Here is a 21,271-nt window from a genome sequence, read left to right as displayed (position 1 = left end):
ATAGTAATCTTAATTTTTGAGTAAGCTTCAGTGGGATTAGCTTCTTCAAAATATTGTACTCTTCTGTAAAGGACTGTTACCTTTCTTACAGACAGGACCAGTAATGTTCACCCTGGTTACCACTGCAAGTGTCTGGGTCTTATTCGTACAGACCAAAGGTAGTTTCATATTTCTTACAAAAAGCAAAGTTCATCATCATTTATAATTACTCCCAACTAAAGATTATTCGTTTAGAAATATTGTACATATCTTTACTACAGGTCTTTTTCAGTCACCTGTCCCTATCTCCTATATACTACAGAAATTATTAGAGATGAATAGGATGAGCTCCATCCCCTCTGGGGGCAAAGAGCATTGGAGCCCCAAGAAGAACCCTGATGCTCAGAAGATGCCTGGCTGTAGAAAGGAAAATAAGAAAAAGACTGGGAGGGTACATTCCGAAGAATATCTTCACTGGTTTAGGTCCTCGCAAGGATCACCGATGTTTTAATGTTTTTTTTTTCACCTGGGGTGTAGCAGATCGCTGCAGGCTGAGGAGAGCCCAGAGCTGAGGCTGTCCCTTTCTTCCACAGATATCCTTAACAGCAGTAAGTGAAACGTGGGCATTGCTGCCCTCACCACCCTTTTTTTAACTGAGCTCCTGCCATGAGGTCATTCCAGAGACAGGCGGCTCCTCTGAGATAGTGGTCCAACCAAGCATATTCAGCAGCATGACAGGAAACGCCCAGGAAATTTGGACTTAGAGTCTTGGGTGCCTGTGGTACCTCAGAAGATCATCTTCCTGGATCACTCTTACAAATAAATGTAGGTTGTAAATCCCACCTGAAAGGGCGATGCAGGCACCAATGTGCTTCCTGTTAGTCATTACTTAATACCACAGTGATGCTGTCGAGCTGCACAGAAACACAGTGATACTCTATTGTATTTTGTTTCAGTGTGGTGCTCACCTGGGGCATATTTTTGATGATGGACCTCGCCCAACTGGCAAACGGTACTGCACAAACTCTGCTTCATTATCTTTCACGCCAGCAGACAAGAGCAACGTTGGAGAAGGCAGCGGTAATGCCAGTCCTGCCCAAACAGGCAAAGCTGAGCTGTAGGAAGAAGCAAAGTCTGCAGAAAACTGCGCTGATCCCACAAGGAATGTTTTTTAAGTTGCCTGCTCTCTTATATCCTAAGAATGTTCAAATATATGAAAGCATTTTGCACCATCCTTCTTCTTCCTCACTTTTTTCAGAACTGAGGCCTTGCCTGCCTGTGCATTTACTATATAATTGGATTGAAAAATGTGTTTGCTGAGTCCACAGGTTTTCTTTTCCTTTATTTTCTTTGAGATTTCTTTGGGGAACCTTTAAATTGAGAGGCTTTGACATTATTAGTTAATTAGTTTCTTCTTAATGCTATGTTACTCTAGGTTTGAGCACTATTCCTTTTTGTGTGGGAGATGGGACTTATGTTTATGTCCAGTCTAAAGGAAACTTCTGGATATAAGAAAATCCTGAATTCCTAGTGCATCTCTGCTTTGTTCTGACTTGTGAGGCATGCAGCCTTTGGTCATATGTATTCAGCCATCTCCCAGCATCAGCCACACCCTGCAAAAACTTGTGGTTATGACTGTTCCTTCCTAACTGAGAGGGGTGAATGAGATGTTAAAACCATCCTTTGGCTAATTTACTGCCAAAATTTCAAGGGTGTGGTTGAGAGGATGTAAACGTTATCTCACCATCTGTTTCCCCTTTGTTCGGTATTTAAATCAAGGTTTTAACTAGTAAGGCTCACTTTTGCAGGCTACTAATGAGGCTTTTTCTGTTGTGAGGCCTGTTCAGCAAGTGTAAAGCAAATCTGAATTAAAGCTGAAAGCTGCAGGGGGTAATTATATGGACAAGTGCAGAGATAAACTTGCAAAGTGAAGTAGATGAGGGATGACAGTAGGCTCTTTATCGTGTCCGTTTCTACAAGGATTCAGAAACATGACAGAGTGCTAGAAGGGAGTTTAGAAATTAATGCAGTAGAAAGAGGGAGACCCTCCTGAAGTATTCAGTTTTAAAGATTAACTGGTCTGGATGCATACTATCTACAAGACCCCAGCCTTTAAGTTGTGCAATTGTGGTGTAGGACATGAGTGATGGGGTTGGTGTAAGAAATGAATTTGAAAAAAGCCTGTAAGAGCTCCAGAAATTTTCATGTAGAAAAATTTGGTGTCCCATAACTTATTTTTCTCATCTGCTTTTAGATTTTGGTCAATAATAGTTTGTCTAAAATTGTGCATAATACTGTTTTTTAAGCTATATTATACAATATTTGCTAACACCACTTTGCCTTTAAACATTGAGAGACTTAATATGGTATTTACTTTTATTAGCAAACTTTGTGACTAACATGTTTGGATCCAATTTTATTTCCAGAAGGAACAAAGCAACCACTGATTTTTATGGAAGCAGGATTGAGGTTTTTATGTCAGGGATAATAAACATATTATCTAAAGTGCAAACATCCTTCATTTAAAATATAGCTACTGTGAAAGCATATGGAATGGTCAGAGCTGCCTTTTTTTTTTAGCAGCATAGGAAAGACATGAAAAAACCATACAGTACCTTAACATAAAATAGAGGCAAATAAGGATGATAAATATTTACAGCAGAAACACTTGGCTTTGCGGTAGCGAGCACCTACTCAAATGAGTATTTCCCCAGATGTCATGCAAGGAATTGCTCACTGGCTGCAGGAAAGGTTGTGCAGTTTGACCTTTGGTGTTTCAAGCCGGTCGAGTTTCTCCTAGTCTCATTGTTTTTTAGCGATTTCTTCTATGAGGACTGCTTTTATTCCTTGCTTTTATTTAAAGAAAAGGAGTTTTTCTCTACCACATTTTCTGACCTAAACATAAAAAAGACAGCATCTATAAAAATGTGGTACACAAATGTAGTTTAATTCCGGATTGCTGTTCGATTTAAGTGTTATCAAATTTCAGTATATTCCTGCCTTATGTTAAAGAAATATATTACTTAAGCTTCAGAACACAGTAATGTATACTGTCCTACAGGAGATTTATTTTTGCAGGATATGGAATGCAATGAAATGAGTCAATATGGTGAGGTGTATGTGATCTCTGGGAGTTAGATCATTTAGTATAGGAAATGCATTGTTCTCATGCACAAACTATACCACAGCACAGTACAAGGTAATACAGATTTCCTTTTATTGCTCTTAGAAGGTGCTAGTAGGAGCTAGTATTGAACTGTCCAAATTTGGTTCAGTCTGGTGATGATCGTGACAGAGGAAACTTGGGAACTGAGCATCATGTATAGAATAAGAGAATATTTCTGTATGTTTAAATTTTGCACTGTCTAGATGCTTATAAAAACTGAATGCAAACTGTGTAGAAATAGCAAACTATATTTTCTGATATCTCTATTTTACTCAGATGTTTAAATAACATACCTTAAAAATCATGTAAGTCACACATGTTATTTATATATACTATATATATATATAAAATTGCACATGTTTTTATATATATATATGTACACACACATATATTATTCAAGTATAATTTTAGCCTACTGTACCTTTTTAATAACAGAAACCTTTCCTTAGGAGGGTTCAATACTTTTAAGAAATCAAATATACATTTTTCAAATGAAATTTGTTTTCATATATTTGTTGTACACAAATATAAAATAAATTTCTTTATAAATAATTCTGTTCTGCTTCCTTATTTTTCTGGTTTTATGTCAGATTTTTGCACCCCTAGCTGCAGCATATCTTAGAGAACTGCTTTCACTTTGTTCAACTTTAACTTAGCAGAAGTTTTCACCATTTCTGAGAGATGCAGTGTGGGATGTGGTGAGTTGCGGGCAGGCATGTTGTAGAAGCCCTACAGTGCCCAGGTTCAGTCTGAAGTGGAGAAATTTAGCTGGAAAGTTGGTTTCTGCTGAAGTTTCATCTCCAAGGATGCAGGTTTGGAATACTGCACAGGCAGAAGGATCAGCCCTGCAGTGGATTTTAAAAGAGGGAGGGGCAGAGGTTGCAGGCTGTTTTTAAACCAGCTTCCATGTTTGTGTTTGTGGGAACCAGAGAGTTACACCAAACTTAATTCCCTTGCTAATTGTTCTCAAACATTGCTGAGTGTCCAGATGACACACTACAGACTTTTTTTACAAGTTTAGTATGAGCCGTCTTAGTCCAAAAATTAATCCCTTGTGGCCTTCTGTGTCCCACCCTTCCACTGTAGTTCCCTCTCAGAACTGTAATAGTTTGATATTTCTGAAATGAAGTACTAACTTGCACCTACTAAAAAGAGGATGCTCCATGGGGGCTTTGCCCTGTACTCCCAGCAAAACCTGGACAGTCCATCAGCACCCAGAGGTGCTGGGCTGAGGCAGGTCTTCAGAGGCATGCAGTCCTGTTGGTGGTGCTGGCCTGGCAGTAGACATGGGGGATGGCTCTGTGCTCCAGTCCAGCTCAGGACAGGCTGTGTTTTTCAGGCCATGGCATGCAGTTATTCTCAACATGTGTACACCCCACCACTTCAAAACCAGGGCAATTTCTATTAAGAGACACTCTCTCTGCTCCTCTGTTCCCCACGGTGCCCCAGCCACAGGGTGGGAGAAGCAGTGGTGGCAAGATCAGCAACATGAGGCCAATTAACTAACTGCTTTGAGATTCTCTTATTGTTGTAGCTTTATGACTTCCATATATTAAAGGCACCTTAATTGTAAGCCTTCTTCACAAGTTCTCTATTAGGTCTCGTACACTAAAAAAACTTCAGTGTGTGTATATGAAGTGGTTAAAACTGAGGCCTTACTGCAGTGACTACAGCATATGAATAAGACAGAATCATTAGTCAGCATTTCTGTTTGGGTGACTGCAAAGAATGCATTGTCACAGACATCCAAGTGTGGATGTGGATGTTGGTACTCAATTGTACTGAATCGTCTCAGTCTTTATTCACTTAGTTTTGTTTTCCAGTCCATTTACCCAACTGAATTTTTTAAGCCATGAGGCTAGACCTTCTCTAACAGAATTTTTGGTGTATATTCATTTTTTCTTATTGTTCAGTATGTTAAAAAATGTCTGCAGTTAAATGTCATTCTATGGCCAGCAATCCTCTTGTCCTTCACCCATGATCTGTGAGGGGATGTGAAATACATGATGCGGACTACTTTTCTTGTCCTAACTCAGGTTTCAAAATCATTCCCCCTCTCTTCCTCTCCTTGAAGGAATTTGAGGAGGAAAACAAAACAGATGTCACCACTTTCTCCATTACAATCAGTGTGCTCTATATCCACTTGTTTAAAGAACAAATGGCAGAGTATTCAGTGGCACCAGAAGCAAATTTGTCAGCTTCCAAGTTCAGTAGAGTGAGAAAAAACATTGCTTAGTTCATTGGCAAACTGAACTAATAGTTCTTGTTTTATTGACTATTAAAATGAGGCCACGTACAGGTCCCACAATAAACCTGCAAAAATGTTTAATCCTCCATATGTGAAGACCTGCATTCCAGTCTGCCTTGCTCCTGCTTCATTTTAAAGAGAAGTTGTACGTCACAGGGCCTGACTAGGCTTTTCAGATCAAAGCCATGACAGCAGCCAACAACTGCATTGCTTTTACAGTCACTTACAAAAAAAAAAAGGCGAGATAATACATCCAAGGGTGCCCCGATGAAATCACTGGAATAGCCAAACTCCAAGCAGTGTAGGCCTATGATGCTCTGAAATCCTTTTACACAGCTTACCAGTGTAGTAGTAAGTGCACTAAGCAAAATGGTCTCACTTATGTCCACATGTTTTTGGGATGGGGATGCACCTGAGCAGCCCAAATCAAGAAGGAAAAGTGCACTCAGAAGCCTTCCTCAGGACCATCTAGGACTTGTAGCCAGTCTTCTTAGACCTTTAGTTTAGCCAATATAGGCCAGCAGAAAAGAGAAACGGTTCCAGAAAAGAAAAGAGGCTTCCAGTTTTAAACTCCTGTTTTACTCACCTCTTGTTAGACAGCTTGCAAACATCGAAGACATTTCACTCTGCAGATGTCTTAGCCAATGCATTCTCAGTTACTTCTCTGTGTAGTTTTAGTGTAGATGATGACTGTGTCCTAACTTCTTTTAGCCAGGAATTTTACTGCCCTATTGCAACAGATCCATTTCCATCCCCTCCATTTTCAGTTATTGCAAGGATTTGCTTCTGGTTTGTTTTTCAGTAGATGGCATTCCAGACAATGGTATATTATTGTTTTCACTGTAGAATAAAAGCTATTTGGACTGTGGCTTCATCTTGTCTTAGACCTTGTGCTTCTCACTTCTTGTATGCCAAAGTGGAAGGAATATATGTTCCCCAAAATACAAGCAATCACCTACTGGCAATATAAGAACCATGACAAGTTGTGTGTGTCCACTTGCTGGGAAAAGTAGTAGTTATTTGGAAAAGCAAAAAAAATACATCTTTGTTAGCCTGTTAAAGTGAACAAGTTGATTTTGTGTGTGGACTAGTTAATGTTCATGTTTTTCCAGGCCATCCTAAAGCCCTTGTTCTTACATTTTGGTTATTATCTCCTCTGGTTTACAACTTCATTGTTGTACGTTTCATACAAACATGAACATCTGGAGAACATCCTCAGGTATAACTGCTGGGTAGTGCAGAAAATATCTGGCATGATCTGAAACACTTTTTTCTTCTCATGAAAGTACACTCCTGGGACTGGGAAACTTTGAAGGTCTGTAATGGTGTAGAGATCCTTTCACCTCCAGAGCACCACTTCACATTTGCCCTGGGTCTGTAACAGCCAGCATCCCTAGTGATTTGTTAGCTGTTCACTGGGTTTTTGTGAAATTAGTGTTGGTACCAGTTCACAGAAATCACTGTGGCAGTATCCCTCAGTGATGCTGCAACTGGTGAGGAGATTGAATTCCTTGCTGTAAGAACAGTTGGTTTCCATCTAGAGAGTAGTCAGGAGATGGAAGGGTAGTTGGAGGGTGGGGAAGGGGAAAAAAGAGTTTGTATTTTGCCCCATACTGTTTGCCCCTCTTTCACTTTAAACTGCATGGATATTCATCATGGCATTGTAAGATCACATTTAAGTCAGGACAATTAAAATAACAGAGTCTTGTGAAACCCTGTAAAAATAGGTCCTAATTCTTAACCTCATTCTGATATTTGTCTAACGCCATTGACTTTAGGAAAAAAGGTCCTATAAATCTGAAGGGATGGAAAGGACTACGGAGAAAGATTCCTCAACATACTTGAGATAAAATATTTTCAAGAATCCTCAAAATCTTTGATAGGAACAGGATGCTTTTGGAAAATCCTACTCCTCCAAATAACTAGTACAGAGAATGTAAGTCCTAAAGACCACGGACCAAATTCTCAAAAGAGAGGTCTGTACCAGCTAAAGCTCAGCACTGCTGACTCATCAGTGAGCTAGTACCCCAGCTGCCTCTCTGCATGCATCTCTACTCATACCTTCCTTTACATGCTGCAGAAGGTAGTTGCAATCACAGTATTTTCATACACCTGTGCTGAATAAGCCCTGTTGTAGAGGATTTTGAGAAAGGTGATAATTTTTCTTGTTCCTAGTTTGAACAATTTCTAGGGAAAAAAATCAAACAGGTTGTTGGGTTTTTTCCCCAAAGCTGAGAAAAGTCTAAACAGTATCTGGAATTTGTTGCCTTTATATTATCAACTTCAGCTTTGTAGGCTACCATCAGTCCCAGCAGTCACCAGTGACCATGAATTCAGTATTCTCTGTTGATAAATTACAATTTTATCTTTGTTTGGCTAGGGCTTTTAGTAGCCTGCCAACTCAAAACCATTGCCTAATATATCATTAGAGGGCAAATACGTTCCTATGTATGTCTGTGGCGTATAAGCAGCTCCTGCCACAGCATCCTGCTCAGGAATGAAAGCAGTGCCTCAAATAATTTAGACTGTGGATTTTTCTTTTCAAATAAAATATTTTTTTGTTTTTCAAGGTCAGACACTGTGAGCTGTTCAGGTCACAAGACGCCAGAGACTGTTTACTTTGGAAAACAAGGACATCCGTAGTGGGAGGTGCTTTTAGCAACACCCAAATCTGGTGTTTTAAACCAAACATCAGCCTGGCCAAAGGGCAGCTTCACTTGTCCTTATGGACACCATGACACAGAAGGAGAGCGTTGAAGAGCTGACTGATGTACATGCAGCAGCAATAATATTTGGTATTCTCACTTATGAACTCAGATACCTCAAAGCATGCAGAAGATCCTCAGATGAGAGGAATAAATATTTTGCACTGTCTGCAGTCAGTGTTTACAGTGGAGGGTGATTTCTTGAAAGGCTGAGGCAGTGCTCAATAGTGGGTTACATCTAAAAGCGTTTTAGTCATAGTGGAGCAGCACTTTTCCTACACCCAGATGCCAAGTGAGATAGTAGGTTTTCCTCTTCCCTTTGGATGTTTTATTTCATCATTCAGTTGAGTCAACTATTCAGGTGATGTAGATTTCTAAAAGTCAGATTTTCTTCTAGGTCTTTAGTGGAAAAAGAGAATAAATTATTCTTTGAGAAGTTGATTTTGAGTGACAAAAAAAGCCCCAATGTGATAGGTTCCTACTATTAGTACAAATAGAGACACATTTAGACACAGTTTTGCTTTCCTTCTGAATTGCAGTTCATTCCCTTCTGAATTACTCGATCAGCTGAGACACAGATTTTCTTCTCCTTGCTAACTAGCCAAGCCCACTTTTCCTAAGAGTACAGGATTTCTCATGCGTGTGGACAGCTTGGCTGAAAAGGCATGGTCTCCTAGACCTTGTTGAATCCTCTCTGGAGAAACCATGTGTCTCCATGCATTTCTGTCCCTCTCTGAGTGGCCATGCATGAGTTTATATATACTGTTTAAAAATGTATGTGACTTTCTGTATGTGGATGATTTTTTCGTCCCAGCTTTTACACCACAAACCAAAATTGCTATAGATAACTACTTTACTTCTGTGAAGACATTTGTTTTCTGTTGACATTTAATTAGTAGATACATTCTGTAGGTCAAGTTAGAGGGCAAAAGGAAAAGTCAATTTTGGATGATTCAGCCAATTCTTAAGCAGTGTGGTGTTTAGAAATGTTAAACTGCAATAAAAATCCACATCTGTGTGGACTCATCTAGAGTTTCACAACAGCAGTGAGAATAGGGCACAGAGCTTCCTATTTCAAATGTCTTCAAAACATCCTTTAAAAGAATCTCTATTAGGTGTTAGGAGTATAGAGCCTATGGCATCCAGTTTCACAGTTTTGACCATTTAAGAGAGATGAATAAAATAGGATTGGTTTCAGAAGTGCACTGTGAATGGATTACTGTTTTAGCTCTGAAAATACACATTGCTTCCAGCAGTATAAAAATGAGGGAATGTTTATGCCACCGGTGTAGGAAACACACATCTCTTTTCTCCAGTGACTAAACTAGACTAATGAGAGCTATCAAACTTGCTAATGACTGAAGGAAAGCCTTTCAGTGCCTCACACTGGTAAAACCTAAGTGTTTGCTGTAGCATTACTTCCAACTGACACCAGTGTGAAAGAGAGGCAAATAGCAGGCAGCATCAGTGTACCACAATAGTCCATGTGCTCTTAGTGGCAGTGAGTGAATGTGGAAGAACAAGTCCAGCAACCCCAGGAGACAACCACATGAATCACCAAAGGCACGCTCCGTTACCTTGGGCCTTATCTAGTAGATACATCCAAAGTAACTACATTTAAAACCAGAAAAAAAAAGGAATATGAACTCTATTGTTTTCTGTAAGGAAGGATAAATGGGCAAAATGGCAGAGCTGAGCCACTGGTCCAGGAGATCAGTGCCACGAGGACAGGTAGAGAAACTGCTAGTACTGGCAGATCCCAAAGATGAGTCACTGACTTCTACTTTCCAAATGCATATGCTGTCCTCAGAAATGCATAATTTTAATGTGTTTGTCATTATACAGAGAAAAATCCCAACTCCATTCCACTCAATCCAACAGCTTTTCCTTATCAAGACCTGTGGGCTGGCCAGTCAGAGTGGGCTGTGAAAGAGTAAGTCTAGGATTGTTCACAGGGTGGTAGTTAGAGATGCCTTTGAATCACCTGAGGCAATCAGTGTTTTTAAAAAACAATCATTAGCTAAGAATATTTATATTTTGAGAATAACAGATAACTTGGGACAAAATGCTCACCTTCAGCTCACAAAGAGTTTTCATGTCTGAGATTGTATTTACAGTTTCAAAAATTCACGTCAAAGTCTCCAGGTTTCTTTGAAGACATGCATGAAGAATTATATGGTGAAACATTTAATTCTGGCTGTGAAAAAAGTTAATTCAAAACAACTAAAACATCAGCCATAAAGATGTACAGCATTTTTCAGGAAGCCTTGTCCACCTTGAACTAATGTTTTCATAAAAAACAACCTGCCCATAATAATCACTGTTATTGAAAAGACATCCCAAGGTTGCTGTATGGAAATATGTTAAATACGTTCTGAAATCCAGTCTAATATAATTTCAACATTAGAGCTCATTCATAATCCTGTATTAAAAGACTATGCAATTTTCATGAAATATGTCTGTCTGTGTAATCATGAATGCTGAATATTGTCATGGCTTTCCAGGAATTTTCAGCCTCAATGGAGAGGAAAGAAAACTCTTCCAACTGGACTTCTGCACCACTGAGAAGAAATAACAATAACAGCTCTAAACTTAAAATAAATATTTCTGGAAAAATACTATCTTTTCAAAGAGGCTGTAGTCTGAATTTCAAGCTACTAGTTATATGACACAGAGGTTTCGAATGTGCCTGTGGTTACAGCTCCTTGCTTTGTATGGCACTGGGGACAAACAGTCCCAGTAGGAAGGAATTTGTTTACTCATACCTAAATTTAGAAAGTGATCCTTCAGATGGAGCTAGCTTAAAGCCCATGAATATTCCTGCTTTGAATCCGCAGTTTACAACTGAATGTAGTTGTTACTCGGATTAAATCTTGTCAATTCTTTCTAACTGCACAGCATCACATATGCATGCAGCATCACAGGGGTGGAAAAGTAAAGAAAATTTTCAGCATCACCATACATGTGATGTGTTTGTATGAGTACACTAGCTGCTTGTCAGGAACTTCTTTGTGTTTATCAAAAAATAAAATAATTTTATAAAAGAATCAAAGCATACGAAGTAGGTAAAGCACATACAAAAGGGTGAGGAGTGGGAAAATTCTGTTTCTCTTTCTAATGTTCCTATTCGCTAATGGCTCTTTGATATTTTTCCCTTTTATGAGCAACCCTTTTTTATTAGTGGAATATTTCTGGTTCCGTGGCATAACTTTAAAATGGTTGGAAAAATGATACAACTGGGATCTCAATTATTCAGCACAACCATTTTAATCCTTCATGTTATTTGATCCAGTACAAGGTAATATACGTCTTATTTCCAATTAGAATACAATTCTCACTATATTCATCATCTATCCATGTCTGCTTTTCCATTTGCCAGAGACATGAAACTCTGTGATTCAAAGGGTGTCGTTCAGCCTACCCTACCTGTGGACAATTATACAGTGTCAGCAAGGCTGCCTGCAGGTTTGATGCCTGTAGCCTAGGGCAGCTGGGAGCTGCTATGCACTTTCTTTCCTGCAAAATTTCTCACCAGCTGACAGCATAATGCAGAAATGGTTCCTCCATGTTTCCACAGCCCTATGCCATTTGTATGAGCAATATTGCAGAGCAAATTTGTTTGAGACTCCTCAGCTGCATGTGGCAAAAATATCATTTCTCGTACCTGAGGGCCATATCCTGCAAACCTCTTTGCAGTGCTGTGTGCTCTGCGACCCTACACTTTGCTCTTCCTGCTGTCCTGTGACAAATTCTGCTATCAATGTTAGAAAACTCTTCAGAAGTGTGTCTCTTGGACTTCATAGGTGTTTATCCAGCTTTAATTGGCCAAGAAGCATGGAAGAGGCCTTTGCCCAGAGAGGCCTTTGTGACAACTGCCTTCATGCAGTTAAGAGATTTCAGGTAGACTGTCAGTCTCTCAAATTTTAAGGTCCCTTCGAAAGTAGGTTTATCGTTAGTCTTTTGGTAGCATAAGTATGCTATGGAAAAAGACAAGAGAAGCCAAAGACTGAAGCTCAGCTGCAGAATACTCAAAACTAAACCAAAACCTCAAACCTCCCCTCCCCCCCCCCAAAAAAAGGCCTGGGTTGGGAGAGGATGTGCCCAGCATGCCTGTGAACTTAAAGGTGAGGGCTGGAAGGCAGGTGACTTTAAATGGTGATAGGTGGTTGGCCCCCTCTCATTTTTGTGTTTTTCTAACATGCTCAACTCCAAGCATGATTCACACGGATCTGAGCTGAGAGCAAAGCTATAGTATTGGACTGGTGTTTTCTAGGTCAGGGTTAACTTAAGGAACCTTCCCAAAAAGCTACTCTAAATCTACACCAATGCAATGGTGGGAAACAATGCCCCTGAGAGGGACTATGTCTAAACTGAGAAGTTGCAGAAGTGCCCACCTCTCTGTGTACAGTGGGCTTCATTCTCACACTTCCAAATTAAGAGGCTGCTTCCTGCTTCTGCAGCTGTCAAAATGAGATTTTAGCTGTTTCCATCTCAAACCTTACTTCTTTGTCTGTATCCAAGGTATCCTGGCAGATGACCAGGTTACTGTAAGATGATGTTGAGAATAGGAAACAGTGCTTCTCTCTTTCTTGTGGCACAAAAACTAGAGGCACCCAGTAAAATTTCCAGGCAGGAGGTTTTAGTGGAAGCAAGAGACAGAACCTTTCTGTGCAACACTGAGTTACTCTGTGGGATTCAGTACTGCAGAATGTTATGGAATGCTGGTGAGTTCTGTGCAAGCCTTGCTTTGAACTGTTTGTATCAATTAATATTTTTATTCCAGGTGACAAATGTTTGAACTAATCCAAATGCATAATGTTTTGCAAAGGTGTGGAAGAGCATGACCTCACAGGTCTGAATTTTTGTAATGATTTTCTATAACCCTCTTTAAAAAACAGTCCCTTTCCTAATCTCAGTAGATAGCAAGATCTAAGAGTCATGCTAACACTGGTAAAACTTTAGTATCCTTAGAGACACCTTCTTGTAGGGGCTTTTATAAGCAGATCAAGAGGCAGATCTATGTATTTTCACAGAATTATTTTAGAAGTGTTATGGTGAAAATAACTGTTTTTTACTCTAGTGGTATTGAAAAGGGTCTTAATAGCTATAACATTACATAGTGTTGACATACACATTTACACAGAGAACAGCTGAGATTTAATTTATGGTTGTACTGGTCAGAACAAGCAATTTTCCTGTGATGATGTAGCCAGACTATGTGCAGCCTCTAAAGCTGCAGGAAGCAGCCAAATCATTTTAAAGGTAGATTAATGCATCGCTTATAATTGCACATCCTCCAAAAGCTTGTGCCCAGCAGAAGGCGAAGGCAACGAGTTGCTTGCCTGTTTCTTCAGGATGAGTGATCACTACTGCTCAAGGCATCGATAGGAAAGGCTGCCCAGGAATGGACATCCCGGGAAGGGGTACTGACAAACACTGTATTTGAAAAGGGGTTCAGCATTTTTTTGATGAGAGATGGGAGGCTGCCCTAAGGATAAACATTTCTTGGTGAGAACAAAAGGAAAAAGATTCCCTGGGCTAGACAGGGGAAGGATGAACACCAGTGGGGAGAAGGCAGTGATCTCTTACAGCATTTGGTATACTTCAGTTGTAGGTCTGGACCTGGTGCTAGGATCTCACACCTCTGTGAGATGCAGTGCATTGAGAAGCTAAGGGACTTCAAAGCATGTTTTAAATTAATTTATCTCAAAGCATTAGCAAATATGGATGCTCTTAGGAATTGAACTGAATCTGTAAGAATGGAGGAGAAACACAAAGAGAAAGGAAAAAAATAAAACCCCAGGGAACAGGTAGACTCATATTGTTTATGTAGGAGAAAACTAGAGCACAAAAGCAGTTATGAGCCATCTGAGGTCAGTCAGACAGTAATGCTAAGAGAGGGGAACCTTTAATTCACCATCCTTGCTTTAGTCCCCACACATGCATGACCACACAGGGGAGACCCTTGGCTCCTGACTCTGGATGCTGTCCTTGCTCTGCTGCTAGTCAAAGGTGAGCAAGCAGGTGCAGCCAGGGCTTAGAGAAAGTGCATGGGGGGAGATTGTGGGGGCAGGATGTGTGTCACTGGTGAAAGCACTGGTAGGTAGTGGAGTGGCTTTGGGTTTTTAAGGTGAGTACATCTATGTCAGGTATCAGAAGTGACCTGTCAGAGGGTGACTATTCCAAAGGGGACTGTCCAACTGCTGCCATCATGGACTGTGACTTAATGGCAGTAAGAATTTTACTTTTCACCCAACAGGCCCAAGTAGGCATCCAAAGGGTTGTAATAGAGCAATATCTTGACTGGTCCATGCAAGCCAAGCCTTTCTACCTCCCAGTTCACGGCCTTTCCCTGCCAGGGATACGTCCCTCTGTCTGCTACATTTGCACTCAGTTGTTGACTGTGTCTGTTGGCGGGTCCGGGGTCACCATGCTGCAGAGAAACACACTCTGTCGAGTCCAGAGCTATGTGCTCACTTTCATCATGGGGATATGCATCAATGTGTCTCTTTAAAGTAGTTCAAGTAAGAGATATGGGGGAACACATGAGGAGAAGAGAGGGAGGAAACATGTCATAAATCCGCAGTGAAAGGGACTCTGAAGTAAGAGAATTAAAGACTCTGGAAAACACATAAAAATCTGCTATAGAAAGGGCTCTGTCAATGCATCCTGTCAGTGCAGTTTGCTTTTTATTTCCTAGTGTGCAATATGATATAAAAAACGTTCACCTTTACTAGATGATCCATGAAAGCCCATATTTCACATGAGATATATTTTTCACGTGAATAGACTTGGTGTTTCCAGACACTGGTGGATATCAGTTGCCGTCCTATAAAACGAGGCCACCAGCACCTGTAGTCTCCAAGGGACTGTCTCTTCCAAGTGCTGTTCCTCACACAAGGGCCACTTCATTATTTCTACTTTGCATTGAGTAGAGCTGAACTAAGGAATGTAGCATTAAATAAAAATAATGGAGAAAGATCAGACTGAAATTATTTCCCTCCCCCCCAAAAAAATCCCACTTGTGCAATCATCAGATATGTGAGGTTTTATGCTTTCTCATGTTGCTATTGTAAAAAGAGAAAGAAAATTTAAACCCACTCAAGTATTACAGAGTCTCAAATACTACAAAGAGTTTCTGTATGTGTTCCACTGCAGGAATGTGAAATTTCTTCAACACCCAGAATATTAAGCAGTCTGGGGCTTGTACTTTTAGATCCAGATTTGAGAGAAAGGAACATCCTGGCTTGCCTAAAAATGACTGATGAAAGGAAAAATTACCTGTGCAGCAACCACCAGCCTCTCTGGCAGCCAACTATTCTTGTTCAGCCATTCTCCCAACCCTTCATGTTCAACACGGGCAAAAGGACTCCAGGCTCTGTCTGAAAGACTCAATGATGCTAGTGACCAACAAGGAAGAGGATTTACACTGTGTAACCAACTTTAACCATGATGAAAAGGAATTTCTTTATAAAACTGTATGAACTGAGACATCCCAGCCTAAGAGGGGGACTTCCTTCTGACAGGCAGTGTGCCCCTCACTGTGCCCCTCAATGTGCCTCCTGGTCTTATTCTTTGTAGTAGCAAGGACACATTCCAGTAATTTTGCTGGCAATTGGTTGCGAAGGATTGATTGCATGGCGTTGATCCTCTGCATCTGCACAGTATTCCCACAGACTGAAGTGCTATGCCATGGGGACGTAAAGAAGGAAGAGATTGTTGCTCTTGGGCTTCCTTGTGGGGACCCACCAGCAGGATAAGCGCACTGCTCCCTTCTCTCAGCCACCCATTCTACTTGAATCTTTTCCTCCTAGCACAGCTTCATTGCTGTCAAGACTGCATTTTCATTTCTTCTGTCTCATTGCTAGTCTATGCTTAATGTATTAGTGGTGTAAAGTGGAGAGGAAGGAAATAGAGGGAAAGCACAAGGAGAAAAGTAAACATCTTCAGGGAGGTAGAGACAGCACAGAGAAATACTCACTCACCCTTTTCAGCCAGGGATTTAACATCCTTTGGCTTTGCATGACAGTCTGGCATGCAGTGTTGCTCTTTCAGGCTGTGCCAGGAGCCATGGATGTTGCAGGGCCCTGTGAGTCAGGCTCCCAGGCACCCATCCTTTATCACACCTGGCCATGTGGGACCTGTTTTCAGCTCTGAGGCATTTGAAAAGAGCAGACACATTTCTCCCCAGATGAGCAGGCTATGTTCTACTGCCTTCTCCCCAGTGGTGGGATGTTAGGAGGAGCTGTTTTCTGCTGTGGCTCAAATCCTGCCAGAAGTCAGGGTAGATGAAACTACTTCAGCTTACAGCCTTCTGAGCACAGAGGTGGTATCCATCCCACAAAATCCTAAAGTGCTGGGACAGCAGGCAGGACATAACAGCCCCCATTGTTATATGGCAGACCCTCAGAGGCACAGTATCTGTATGCACAGAAGGACCCACGGAGTCTACAGCTGCTGTTGTGGTGAAGGGCGAGGTCCAGCTGAAAGTTTCGTTTGGGAGAGCCAGCAACCCCATGAGACCCCAGCCTGGCTGAGATGGGGCAAGCACCTCTGGAGGACACATGGCACAACCCCACCATGGGCCTCATGCTGCTTGTGCAGCAAGCCTGCGGTCCTCTGCAGGGCTGCTGCGTGACCATGGATAGAGAAGAAAGAAGCAACATGATATTATTTATATGCCTGTTAATCAGGAAAGTAGGTAACTTCAGTGACCATCATAGGAGTAACCAGGTACAGCATGGGTCACTGTTATGGAGCTGTATGTTTGTGGCCTTACCCAGGTTCATTCTGCATTTCCTTCTCCTTGCTGTACTTTTCCCAGCCACTCTGGGTGGGGGCTCACAGAAACTTACTCCTTTGCCAAAACTAGAACTGTCTGAAAGTGCTGCTCCAAACCCTCCCACCTACTGCCAATGCCTGACAGGTGCTGTGATGTTGAGAGGACCCCATTGTTGCTGCATCGCAGCTGGAGGCCCTGCAAGCAGCATCAACACTTCTAAAGTTTATCCTAGCCTTGAGCTGGAGGCATAGGCCGTCATTGACTTATTTTCCGGTTCCTTTAACCTCTGTATTTTGCAATGGCAACAGAAGTGCATCTGCTTCAATATTTTCTGAACAAGCTGTGCTCCCTCCATGGGAGAGAAGCAGGAGATCTCTCATGCAGCCGGCCTCTTCCCAGCATCTTAACAGCTACTTAGCCCAAATTTCACCCTGATTTTGTTTCTTCAGCTTTGGCAATCTGACTGTCAACTAGCAGTGGGTTGCTACTGCGCCTGTGCTTTGAAGAGGAGCACCCGCTGAGTCTGGTGTGCAGAGGCCATGGGGCTGTACTGAGCGTGAGCAGCACCACTGGTGACTTGACCTGTGCTGGCCTCCGACTGGGGCAACCTGGTCCTACTGGCTGTGGTCTGCAAGGGCAGAAATCAGCCCTGTACCCTGGGGCTCAAGCTGACTGTGGGGCTATGGATGGGGAGGTACAAGCTGTGGTGGAAAGCACAGCCTCTGTGGATGCCCATGGCTGAAAGATGAAGGTTTCTGCCTGGCAAAACAGCCATAGGAGTCATGTGTCAAAAGAGAGGATGGTCTGGTGCAGGGACTACAGTACAGAGCCTCTGGGACCATGGTAGCAGTGGCCACTGCAGCTCCCCCAGCTCAGTGGCCAACCATGGCAAGTCCCTTATGCTGCCACGTAAGAAAAAAAAGAATTTTTTTGGAAACAATGTGTAGAAATATGTGTTTCCATCAGTGGCCCAGCTGAGCTACCCCAGGGCACCATGCATCTTTTTGGCTAAAATGGGCACAAAACAGCATATGCAGATGTGAACCCAGTCTGTGGCTCCAGTGCAAGAGGGGCTGAGGGAAGAAAAGCAGGGGTTAAGCCATGTAGCTACAAGCAAACTGCATCCTCAGGAATGGGCAGAAGGAGTGGGGGGGGCCTGTTCCCTTGTGGGGCTGGAACAGCTGTGACTGAGGGTCCTGCGAGGGTCCCATGGGACTGGGGGGTGTTTTCTGACTCCAGCCCCCAGCCCCTTGGCATGCAGCCCAGTCCCAAGAAATATAAACCAAAGAAGCATAAACAGATGATCACATGAAAAATATATCATGATTAGCCAGATAGATCCCAAATGTTTGTTCTGTAAACTGCAGCAGGCAGCACAAGTGTTCACTGCAGCTGTAGTTTCTCATCTTATTTTTGTAAGTGTGCCATTAAGCTGAGACGTGGGCAAAATAATCTTCCATTGATTCTCACTTAAGAAGCTGCTTTAAAGATATGCTATATCAATGCTTGATTTGACCCTTTTGCAACTGGTATTATACTGTAAACTGATTCTTACTTAATAGAAAATCTTTGTGCATTTTTTCTCCTAGGTTACTTCCTTTTCTCTCTGAAGCCAGTAAAGTGGTTTGTTTTGTGAATGAAAGCTGGATGCCTTTAGAAGGATGGCATTAACACTGACCTCAGCTCATGCATTGAATTCCTACCCAGTGGGAGGTGAGGTTGGAGGAAAGGGTTAGTTCATTGATGCTCAGAACCTGCTGAGAGGGGGACTGTTAACCTGCCTGGAAAGGGAACTGCTCAGAAGGCTTTTCCCTTTCTTGGATTAGCCCAATGAAGCCATCCTTCTCTCCCTTTAGTTTTAGCCATCTGCTGGAAAGATGGCTCTGATTCATCTCAGCTTGGTAGATATTTTTTTGTATATATAAAATGGCAATAAATTGGGGTCTGGGGTGTTCACGCCAAATTGGGGTGGACTTTAATTTTCCTATTGCTACAGCCTGTATCAGAGAAGACTGTCTGAATTTCACAGCATGAAATATTTAGCAAGGACAATGCAAAGAATTCAAAACCAAACTCCTTCAACCATTTCCCAAGAAATTCAGCATGCTTTACGCCCCTTGGATCCTAAAACACACCCTGCTAATGGGGTAATCAGGAAAAGAAAAATGTTGTGAAGCAGATTGTCGACAGCATCTTCTGACAGCTAGTGCATGAGAGTTGTTCCGAGGGAAATGGGTCTATAATTTACAATGCCACTGGACTCTGAAAAGGTATTGTGTAAAAATTGCAACTTTTCACTTGATAGTTTTTTCTGCTGAATATGGTAATAAAACCTGTGTTCTACTTTTTTAGAGGTGGAGAGGACCCAGAGTGCAAGTCAAAACCCAGAAGGTTCACAGAGCACAACTGTAGGTTTTTCTTTCTTTTTTGTCTTAGTCCTTCAGAGCCAAGGCAGCATTTGGAAAATCAGCTGCAACTGTGCTCATTTTTACACAGTCAACAGATTGATTAACTAATCCTCCTTCTCTTCCCTGTCATTTTGACTACCAAGTTGCTTCAGGTGTAGATGGAGGAGTGACTGTCCTGAAAGAAGAGCAAGAGGTCCATAGTTCAAGTCGAAGTGTAGCCCCAGCAATTAGAAACAAATCTTTTTTTAGCACTCTCACCCATGTCAGTCAAGAAGAAATCCATTGAAGCATCAAGAAATCCATTAAAGTCAGTGGAATTGCACCAGCACAAGGTTGCTCATTGAGATTAGGGTCTAACTTTGGTGTCTGTTTTATTTGTAAATTGAGCAGATAGAAGCCACTGGGAAATCATTAAATCGGAACTTAGCAATTTTAATTTCCACTTGTTTTTTTGAGTAAAACCATACTTTGTTATCCTTGCAGAGTCTACAAGGACTAGTTTGAACTACTCTCACCAGCTAAGACAACACTTCTGCTTTATAAGGTGAGCACGTTGAATAAAGCTTCTCGATGTAGTTGTTTCTTTTTCTTTTAATTCACCTCCTGACCTTTTAAAATTACTTTACTCAGCAAAGGACAATAGGGCCAATCCAACTCCCATTAAAGTCAGCAGGAGTCTTTTCATTAACTTCAGCTGAAGTTGGGCTGGGCCCAATAAGACTAAGAGTAAAAAATAGAACTCATATAGAGCTTTATCTTGCCCCCTGTGGCTTGATAACTGACCTCCCATCATGTTCACTGGGACAGGATCAGGCTTATAAATCCAAGTAAAATTATTAAAGGCCTAATCCTATAACCCAAAGCTTATAAAATATTTGCATTTCCTCTTTTTAATCACACAGGAATATTTGAGAAGTATTCATGACTTTATGAACAGGGAAAAGTTTCCAAGTGAACAGATTGGATTCATGTTTGGTTTGCTTTGTGCCCTAGAGTTTTCCCTTTTTAAAATAGGAGGATGGCAGGGGTAAGGGGCTCAACGATGACTCTGTGTAACTCCTTCGGTTTTCAGATTTTTTGCTACATCTTCCCACACAAGCACCATTCTGTTTCCTCGCCAGGACCTTGCCAGGTCACCCAGCTCCAATCCTCTGCACTTTTTGCTCTCCCAGAAGAAAGTGCTTCCGGTTTTCTCTACCTGACTGACCTAAAATAAGCAGAGCAGCACCCAGAGGGGTTCATCTGGGACAGGGTGGTGATGTGAATGCCTCTTGGTGTAATGGGAGCAAGTGGACTGGATTTTGTTCTTTGTTAGACCTTTAGCCTGAGACACTAAACATTTGTTTTCTAATTAATGCTTAAAATATACCCTAAGATGATAAAAGTTCTACCAACTCACAAACTCTCAGCCTGTTTTATGATGTGGATTTTGCGGTGGTTCTGCACATGACACAAAGCTGATGTTTTTCTCTTTATTGGCTTTTCGTGATGCTCTTTTTCCCTTTCTGTCTATTTACCTTAAAACAAATCTACATGGAAAACCCCATCTCAAACATACTGAATTGTTTCATCACCAAGAGAAGAAAGGTTATTTGGTAGCTCTTTGAATTGCTGTAAAAATACCACCTACTGTAGGTGCTTGTGTGTTTTATTCCAGAGACCCTAGATCAAAAATTTTCTTTTGGTTAAAAATAAATCTACTCACTGCCATCTACAGGGAACATTTTCCAATGTCAAAAACTACCTCTGCCATCAGAATAATTTGTAGCAGCCACTCAGGGAAAGGTGGGCTCGATGAGACAACCGCACTATGAGGCAGAACACAGAGCCACTACAGAGCAGCAGATGCTGTTCTACCCTCCCTCCCACATGATGAACTCTTCTCTTTTTTCAGCAGAATCTAAATTTACTCAGTCCTTTAAACATAGACACATAGTATATTGGAAAGAGCTCTTAGATATCCTCAGCTTCTCCCTTCATGAA

At 41.5% G+C, this 21,271-nt stretch overlaps 1 protein-coding gene across 3 annotated transcripts in view; it reads left to right on the top strand.

Moving 5' to 3' along the window:
* MSRB3 (methionine sulfoxide reductase B3) overlaps nucleotides 1-21,271 on the top strand; it is an 88,782-nt gene that overhangs the window by 59,141 nt on the left and 8,370 nt on the right. For 2 of the 3 annotated variants that reach the window (XM_027657091.1, XM_027657101.1), the window contains exon 6: nucleotides 19,772-19,832. In XM_027657091.1, the coding sequence (XP_027512892.1) occupies nucleotides 19,772-19,832 (61 nt within the window). Of the gene's footprint in view, nucleotides 1-935; nucleotides 3,324-19,771; nucleotides 19,833-21,271 lie in introns of those variants that run through there. The other variant, XM_027657081.1, reaches the window with a different exon arrangement.

This window comes from Corapipo altera, unplaced genomic scaffold (assembly GCF_003945725.1).
Source record: "Corapipo altera isolate COAL_440 unplaced genomic scaffold, ASM394572v1 1, whole genome shotgun sequence".
NCBI classification, from domain to species: Eukaryota; Metazoa; Chordata; class Aves; order Passeriformes; family Pipridae; genus Corapipo; species Corapipo altera.
This window is presented reverse-complemented; position numbering and strand designations above follow the sequence as displayed.